At 34.0% G+C, this 9,178-nt stretch overlaps 1 protein-coding gene across 2 annotated transcripts; it reads right to left on the bottom strand.

The window, feature by feature from the left end:
• Positions 1–245: 245 nt before the first annotated feature.
• On the bottom strand, positions 246–8,987 carry LOC101491165 (pyrophosphate--fructose 6-phosphate 1-phosphotransferase subunit beta). 2 transcript variants are annotated; one of them, XR_012161324.1, is made up of 16 exons: positions 8,674–8,987; positions 8,422–8,583; positions 8,190–8,311; positions 7,746–7,799; positions 7,547–7,653; positions 7,166–7,271; positions 4,184–4,247; positions 3,481–3,569; positions 2,895–3,026; positions 2,600–2,770; positions 2,391–2,506; positions 2,062–2,173; positions 1,871–1,955; positions 1,358–1,548; positions 868–936; positions 246–588 (listed from the first exon to the last, which is right to left on the bottom strand). XR_012161324.1 is itself a non-coding variant. In XM_004507603.3 (16 exons), the coding sequence occupies exons 1-16, from the start codon at positions 8,864–8,866 to the stop codon at positions 512–514; spliced, it is 1,704 nt and encodes a 567-aa protein (XP_004507660.1). In that variant the 5' UTR covers positions 8,867–8,981; the 3' UTR covers positions 246–511. The 2 variants fall into 2 exon arrangements, 1 of the variants encoding a protein (XP_004507660.1); XM_004507603.3 differs by having other exon boundaries at positions 1,504–1,548; positions 8,674–8,981.
• Positions 8,988–9,178: the final 191 nt, after the last annotated feature.

Genomic DNA, 9,178 nt, shown 5'->3' with positions numbered 1-9,178 from the left:
TAGATATGTCATAATTTAGACTTAATAATAGAAATAGAATGAACCGATAAGTAGCATTTTGAAGAAGAAACGAAGTCACACTACTTATGTCATTCACCAACCATTGTTGAAGAAGTAGCAAGCCATTACCTTCTTTTATCGAACACTTCCATTAACTAATCAACTTTCAGCTGATTAATCAGTTATTTTTATCAAACACAACCTATGGAAAACAGTATCAAAATAGTGAGAGAATTGAACCAAAATAATGCAAAGAAATAATCCCAAAAATGAATTATGAACCTCAACTTTACATATTAGCCAGCTTAACAGGCATAAGACAACTATGAAGTAATTTAAGCAAAAGCTTTATTGTATTTTCTTCATGTTTTTTAAACTTTTGATTGATTATATATACCTATTGACATTCTTCTCACATAATTACACTAAAAAAGTTCAACAGAAACACGAGCCCTATATGATCTCCGGTTTATTATATTTGCCACCATCAAAACGAATACTCATAGCACGCCTAAGCTTGCGCACCAAGCTCCAAGAGTAGAGTGTGACTAATTGCATCAGATCCTGGGCCAGTGAATTGAATCGGACCTACAGTAAAGATCGAGATCATCAGTGTTTCTCCAATACAACATAGAGCAAACTCCAACTTGCAGCACCAATTTCCAGCAAATGACTATATTTTACAAGAAAAATGTTACAAAAATATTCTTTTAATATACTTACTCAACACGTTATTACTATTCACAAAATGGTGAGATCCACTTTTACCTATTAAGATTGTATATGTACAACTAAGTGAAGCAGCATCACCTTTTTAGGCGCAGACAAAAAAAAGAAACCATAAGTGAATGAACAGGCCATGCATACCTGGACTGGTGTAGCAATTCTTTAGGGCCCACTCATCCCGCAAGGAGGCAAACTTTTTGAACGGTGCCCCTAAAAATTCAACATGAAATATAGTATTTGGCACAAAAGAGAATTGAAGCTGATATTATAACGGTAAGAATTACAGTATCTGATTTGAAGATACACTTTTACTCCCTCTGTATCACAATGAGTGTCGCTTAAGATTTTTATACACTTAAAGAAATGTAATAATTAGTAGAAAAAGAGAAGTCATTTTACCAAATTGCCCATCTTAACTATTGGTGTATTTTTCACTAATATCAATGCAAAGTATAATAATGCTTTGAAAGTTGTGTATATAATAATCATTGAAGGATAATATAGGAAAAAAATTAATTAAAGTTGCATTGAAAGTTGTAAATGACATTCATTTTAAGACAACTTTTTTTTGCTAAAATAATATTTACTGTGAGACGAAAGTAGTATATAGCAATATCTGGAAGAAAAAAACCTTGATCTTTTGTGGCAAATTATGGATCCATAGAAGAATATATTTTTCTCTCCCTTTCATTTAACTGTCAATCTTCTTCTACATGGGTTAAATATAGTTCTCGGCTTGTTACTTTTGAGGAGTAAAGAATACATAAATAGATATACCTTCAAGCTCCACCATTGCTTTCTTAATCACAGGCTTGAATTTACCTGCACAGAAAATCACACAATTCATAAACATCAAAACATAAAAGAAAACATTGGAATAAATGAAATTCATAATGCTATGGAATTTTAACATTAACGGACACTGTTAGAAGAAACAGCTTGTGAGTATAGATTGTTCAGAAAATACATAAATATTTCTTATTTTAAATATATTTATTGTCAACACCTGCGACATCACATATATAACTAGGAACTAATGTTTGTATCAACATGGAGATAAAAGGTTATTTAATGTATTCAAATTCATAGGATAGGCCTTGGGGTAAACTGTGAAGCCAAAGCTTTTATAGACTACAATGCATACCGTGTCTCCTCTCCACGTCCATTAGTGAGGTGAGTGCAGTTCCACCAACAGTCCACTCTTCTACTGGATTGCACAAATTCGCAACCTTACAATTTCAACCACAATCAATCATCAAGACGAATCTAGAAGAAATATTAAATTTAATAATCAGAAGATAGTGAAAAGAAAAGAGCATTTAGAGAAGCACAAACTGATGATATCAATCCAGTCTTCCCACTTTGAAGGAGGGCACCAGCACCATAACCCAATGCATAGCAATAAGTAGAATCAAAATTAGTTGGCAAGCCACATCTCCCTTCATAGCTGCATATTTTAGTAGAGTATGAGTAACTGCAAACACTAATCAATGAAATCGAACATAGTCATACCATGATCAAATGTAAGGTCAAAAGATTTATAAAAAAAAATAGTTGTTAAAGGCAAATTATAAAGCAGGTCCATAGAACCTTTTTTTTGTTACAGAGCAACTTATATCATCAAACCTTGCAACTCCAACACTGATCTAAATTAGATAGAGTACCCGAAAAAGTGAGACTGCCCTTTAAATCCGCCTTTATATGTGCCTTCTTGCTTTCTCTTCTCCAACTCAGTTTCAACCATTTGAATAAACATTTTCTCTGTTTCTATCTTAGCAACCTAATTGAGAACATACCAACATTGAGGCCTAGTTGAATTTCATAATGGGAAAAATAAACACAGTAAGCATAGCACCACAACACCATTAAGCACCTGAACATTTCCATGTGGATCTCTTTCAAGCATTAATTGCTCTTGAATTGGTCGAGGTAAAAATTCAAAAAGCTTTAATGACTGATCAGTGAGTTTCTTCTTCCATAACCCACCCTCATCCACAGTATCATCAGCCAGAATTTCATTGAGTTCAGAAATAAGGTGTTGGACCTGCAAACAAATAGAAGATACAAATAATTATTATCAGCATGCATTTCCATATTATTTGCCTCAAAACATCATACAGGGAGAAAAACAATTAAAATAAGTATCTTTTATGAAGAGTGATAGCTACCTCAGGAATGAAATCAATTAGACCTTCAGGTATAAGAATGACCCCATAGTTATAATTTGCCTCAGCTCTTTTAGAAATGATATCCACAATATAGTCAGTGACATTCTTCAGTGTCAGCTTCTTAGTAGCAACCTAAAATAAGATTTTACTGTTCAAAGTAAAGATTTGACAGAACCCCTTGGCATGTCACTGAATCAAAGTAAATAAGTTGCACAAGGAAATCATCTTTTGCTTGCGAGGGAGGAAGTGATGAATATTGAAATGTATTAGTAACTTAAGCCTCCATTAAATATCTCATCAGCCCATTAGTATTGCTTTATCAAGCTGGTCTGTTAATTTTTATATTGAAGGGGTTATTGGCATGCTGAAGCAAAATTTGAACTATAATTTTCATTTAATTCTCTGGTTACAAAGCTGTACAAAACAGTTATTTTTGTTTCAGTTACAATTTATGACAAAAAATACAAGCAGTAGAGAGCCATTAGCAAACTTCAATTGCAAAATCAACGTGGATGCACTTAATATTGATTTTATTAATCCCTGCACTGCCCAAACACTAGATGACATGGTCAAATTTATGACAAACCTCTTCTCCAATAATAGTAATGTTTGGATGAGTTTGTAAAGCACATTCCAGTGTAATGTGTGAAGCTGCACGCCCCATAAGCCGCACAACTGCAGACAGGTGACCACATCTCACCCATTGTTTGAAACTCGGTAGAACAATAATGAACAGGTAGGGAATTGACTAATTTTCATGAATTTGTTTTCGACTCAATAAAATGTTGTGAAAATATATGAATCTTTCAGCAAGTGTAAGTCATGAGCACAAATGCAATAAAAGAGAATCAGAAGTAGGAAAATCATTAACAAGATAACATAATGCAAGAAAACTTTATGAACAAGGTATTTCTATCTTCAAAGTCAAACAGGAGTAATATTATTATTTCCTATAAAAGCATCGAACTTGAGTCAAAAGATGACATAAGTTACAAATGATGACTTTTTATGTATTGGAATGTTACTGTTGTCACAATAATTGTATTGCAAATTTCAAAACCAAAGAATTGAAAACATGACTTCCAATCTTTACATGTCAGAATGAGAACAAGTAATATAGGTTAAGTGGTCCATTTTGTAAGAAATGGTAAGCAAATGAGTCGTGACAGAAATCAATATCCGAATATTCACGGTGATGCATTAAGATTGGTCAGTGCAACTATGTAAATATCAAATCATTAACTGCAATTTGCAATAGTCTGAAGAGTTTTCTACGATAGTATACGTACAGTGGTAATATTTTCCTGTTGATCGAGCATCAATCATAACATTTCCAATCATTTCTGCATAGATCTGCATTATATTAACATAAAAATGTGAACAAGGTCAGACCATGTACAAGCAGCATTAACGGTACATGCCATAAATTATATACAGTTCAAGGAACATATAAGGGTTGAAGAAAGAAATCATCGAAGTTATAGGGTTTAGTTCTTTTGGTCTAGGAGGAGGAAATAGAATACTAAAAATAATAAAGCTATATTGATATTGATGTAAATGATATGTTGGATGTGATTACAAAAGACAAAAGCATCAATCCCTATCCTTATTTATACAAATTAGGGATGAGCAAGATATTCTTAATTACTCTAAGATATGATCAAGATGTTATAATTTTTTCATATATACACCCTCTCATTCATATATACACCCTCTCAGGCTAATGTTTACTAAGCTTTAAAGTTGTTACACATGTATTATGTACCAATTAGAAAAGAATAACCAAACGATATATATTTGAGATTGGAGATCGGCAAAGCCAAATCATGGAAAAAAGATGGGGATAGAGACTACATTGGGAGAAAATGTAGAGGCCAAATCGCATATGGAACAAGAGTCAAGACAAACTGCAACTTCGACAAAAATCTAGACCACACTACATCTAGGACAATGAAAAGTCAAGTCACAAAGGATGATACTTGTTTAAGCTATAGATTTTAGTCATTTAGGTATGGAAGGGGTAAAGAATAGTTAAAATAGCAGAATTATGAGCCTGTTTGTTCTAGCTTTATCGATGAAAAAATATTATTGTTTTGAAAACTTACTTCTAATTTCTTTTAGAGTGCATGCTTAACAAGAAAAACCAGAATCGGAGAGGAAAAAACACAATCTTTTTATTATCTTGAGAAGCTACATGTAGTAGCTTCTAAAGAGAACTATAATCATAATTACTTTCGTATAAAAGTGCTTTTTATAATTGTAATCAAACAAAAATAAGCTTTATATAGACATTGGCTTGAATGATATGTTCAACATGATTCTGATAGACAAAACATTGACCCTTGTTTATATTAGTACAAGACTCGTGTTCTTAACCAAATAATGTATCATGAGATATAAGGAATTTTGAAACACAATCCAAAAGATAATATGACTATAAATAACTCAACATATATAATCTACAACAGCAACCAAGTCTTATCTCACTTAAGTAGGGTCCGCTACATGAATAAAACAACACCATAATGTTCTGTCATATTTGATATCTATATCATGTTAAAATTCAGTGCATGCTTTAGTTATTCCTTGATTGTGCAACATTTTAGGTTATTTGTTAGTAGTTCTAGTCAATACAACTTCCTAGACATTGAAAGTAATTATTGCAGCATCATTATAAAAAAGAAGGTATGTGATCTCATTAGAGACACAAGAAATACACAAATTACTCATATTTTACATAGTATAAGAGCAGGTTCTGATTTTGTGACCCGTCTTTGTGTTTCACTAACGCTGCCGACGGCAGCAAATGCCACTGGAAGCACCACCTTTTTTCAGTCTTTCAATTTTTTTGTCTTCATACAGTCATCTATCACTGTCAACTCTGACCACCTTTCTAGCAACGCGCCACAACGCTACAGCTGCCTCAAAAGTGTTGCCTTCACTGTCTGTTTTTCCAGTGACTTTTTTTCTTTCTTTCAAACACAGTTGTGCTTTACACCAGTTTGTCACTGTTTTTTTTTTTTTTTTTTTTTTTTTATCACTGTCAACTCTGACCACCTTTCTAGCAACGCGCCACAACGCTACAGCTGCCTCAAAAGTGTTGCCTTCACTGTCTGTTTTTCCAGTGACTTTTTTTCTTTCTTTCAAACACAGTTGTGCTTTACACCAGTTTGTCACTGTTTTTTTTTTTTTTTTTTTACTCTGTTGCAGTTGTGCCAACACCAGCAGCCCCTTTTCTAGTGGTCATCCAAAACCAACAAACACCGCCGCGGAATCCTCCGGCAAGCATGACGGTGCTTATCCTGTTGCCAACCGACAACGCACACGTAGTCATGTGCGTTTGTCTTCTATATGTGTGGGTCTCATGCGCCTCTACCAAATACACGCGTGAGAGCGCATGCACCTGTCTCCGGCCACCTTCTGCGGGTCTTTTCATGATTTGGTGATTTTTCAGCAACCTCTCATCTTTCAACTCCCCCTTCTGCATTGTATCTATTGTTGTGAGAACTTAGTTTCATGGACAAGGGACCATTTGCTCAGGCAATCATTCTATTCCCACAGATGAATCAAATTAGTGGCACCTTTCATTCCACCGACGATCAACTCGGTTGTGACTCTATTCCCACATACGAATCATACTAGTGGCGCGTTTTATTCCCACTGATGATCAATCCAATGGTGACTCTTTCACACATGAATCATTAATGGTGTTTTCTCTTCTCAAACTAGTCTAACAGTTGTCAACCTTAGTTTCATTTTTTTTTTGTGATAAAATGTTTTGATGTAACAAGCTTAAAGCATAGTACGCTTTAGCTTGAGGGGGAGTGTTAAAATTAGTGTATGTTTTAATTATTTCTTGATTGTGCAACATTCTAGGCTAATTGTTAGTAGTCCTAGTCAATACAACTTCCTAGCCATTGAATGTAATTATTGCAGCATCGTTATATATAGGTGCGTAATCTCATTAGAGACACAAGAAACATAGAAATCACATAATTTTTACGCCAACTCATTAATTTCTAAGTCTTTTTTTATAGTTTCTCTTATTGTTTTACCCAACATATATAATCAAGATATAATAAAATATTCTTCATATACTCTAATGGTTATGGAAGTGCTCAAAGAAAAAAGTCGACGAAAATGCAAGGACTAGCCTAGACATCATTTTGTTTGGCAAATTATTGGTGATCCAAAGACAGGATTACATTTTTTAAATGTTAAAATATAAAGATTAGACCAATACAGAATTATAAATCCATAGCCTTGTTCACCTTGCATGCAGTATCAAACCCAAAACTAGTGGGCACTTCTTTGCATTTCAAATCACCATCAATGGTTTTAGGGCACCCGACCACACAAGTTTTAATATTTTTGCTCCTGTATAAATCCAAATTAATTAATCAAGTATAGTTCAACAAATAGGAATGCCAAATTAATCAAATATAAATCCAAATTAATTAATCAATTAATCCAAATTATATAATAACTAGACAGCTGAAAGAGCTGAAAGCCGTCAAGGTAAATCATAAACTAACAAGAAGATACAATTGCATTAACAAAGACTACATGATGCCCTCCTCCCCCGCAAAAATAAAGACTGCCCTGTTCCTAGCCATAAATCATGCCGTAATAAAATTATATTTGCAAAAAACCTGAAATACTCAGCAAGGAGGCATGCATTTGTGTTTGAGTCATCTCCACCAATAACAACAAGCCCATCCAAGTCTAGCTTGAGAACTGTTTCTTCAGCTTGTTTAAACTATGCATGTAAACTAAAATACATTAATCTTCGTACTAAAATATGCATAAGAGATCAGATAACCATTCCATATAGCATATAAACTGGCCAACCTGTTCTGGAGTTTCAATCTTGTCCCGCCCACTGCGAATCATGTCAAAGCCACCCTGCAAACAGAAAACTTTATGTGAGTTGTCGCTAAATATCATGATTTGTAGAAGAAAAAAAAAAAGATTTGTTACAGTAGAAAAAAGAACACTTGAAAACATTTGCATGTAATGAGCTAGAAATAGAAAGCATCTGAACTTGTCAAGTCAAATGCATCAAGTTTAGAGCATCAGAAGTACAACACAACAGTAAAAAACATATATCTATCCCACAGAACCTTCGAAAAACCGAATTTGGTTTTTTACCAGTTGCACAGTTGAAAAATGTGAAGCTCCAAAGATGAAGGATACAAGAAACAAATTTTCACAAGAACTATGAAATTAAAATCAATACAGGATTGTCGAACTACAAATATAGAAAGTTCAAAACTCGTAACTAAGAAAATAAACCTGATTTCTATAAGGATAAATATATTCTGAGGTGAGTTCAACGTATTTGCACTTCATGATTCCTGCAGGACCACCCCTGAAACCATACAATGTGCTACCTTTTGCTCTGTCTTGTAGGTAATCTAAAACAAAATTAAACGCAAAAATTGAAATCTAACCACAAAAGTTCAGGAGATAAATTATGATGATTACCACCAAAATTGATTCTGTTGAATTGAAAAACTATCCTTACCGAAAATTCCAGAAATCACATTGTGACCTCCAGGAGCTTGACCACCGGACAAAACTACACCAATCTTCAGCTTTTGATTAGGTTGCACCGTGTCCGAACCACTCGGAACCAGCACCGCCGACGGTTGGCCGAACAGATTCGGAAACAGTTTCGCGATTTCATCTGCAGAAGCGAAAAAATCGAAAAATTAAAGAGAAATCGGGAAATTGACGAGAAATTGAAAATTGTTGGATGAGGGGGGAAGTGAAATACCAGGATTGCCAGCAGCGGAGCTTAGAGGACCATCGATAATCTTGAAATGGGTTTTTAGAACGGAGGGAAGAGGGAGAGTGTGGAAGATACGACTGTTTTGAACTTCGCTGTAAACGGAAGCGAATCGGCCGGTGACCGAAGGAGGAACCACCGTGTCAACGGATGAGCCGCCGTTTGTGAAAGACGGTGCCATTGTTAATTGTTTGTGAATGACTGAGACTCTTTTACTGACGACGACGACGACTGTGATCAATGCAAATTCTTTTTTCGTTTTTATGGAAATTATCAATGCAAATTCAAATGGCTTACTGCGAACATTCACTAAAATTCATGGGAATGAATAAATAAATTATTTAACAAAATTAATCTTTATAACTACAATAAAAAAATTTAATTTATATTATGTATAGCTAATAAATTACGTTATTTAAAATATAATAAAGAGTCAAATATATATATATATATATATATATATATATATATATATATATAAGAAATATTTTTT

Source organism: Cicer arietinum, chromosome 7 (genome assembly GCF_000331145.2).
Source record: "Cicer arietinum cultivar CDC Frontier isolate Library 1 chromosome 7, Cicar.CDCFrontier_v2.0, whole genome shotgun sequence".
Taxonomy (NCBI): domain Eukaryota; kingdom Viridiplantae; phylum Streptophyta; class Magnoliopsida; order Fabales; family Fabaceae; genus Cicer; species Cicer arietinum.
Note: the sequence above shows the minus strand (reverse complement) of the source record. Positions and strands in the feature narration are given on the sequence as shown.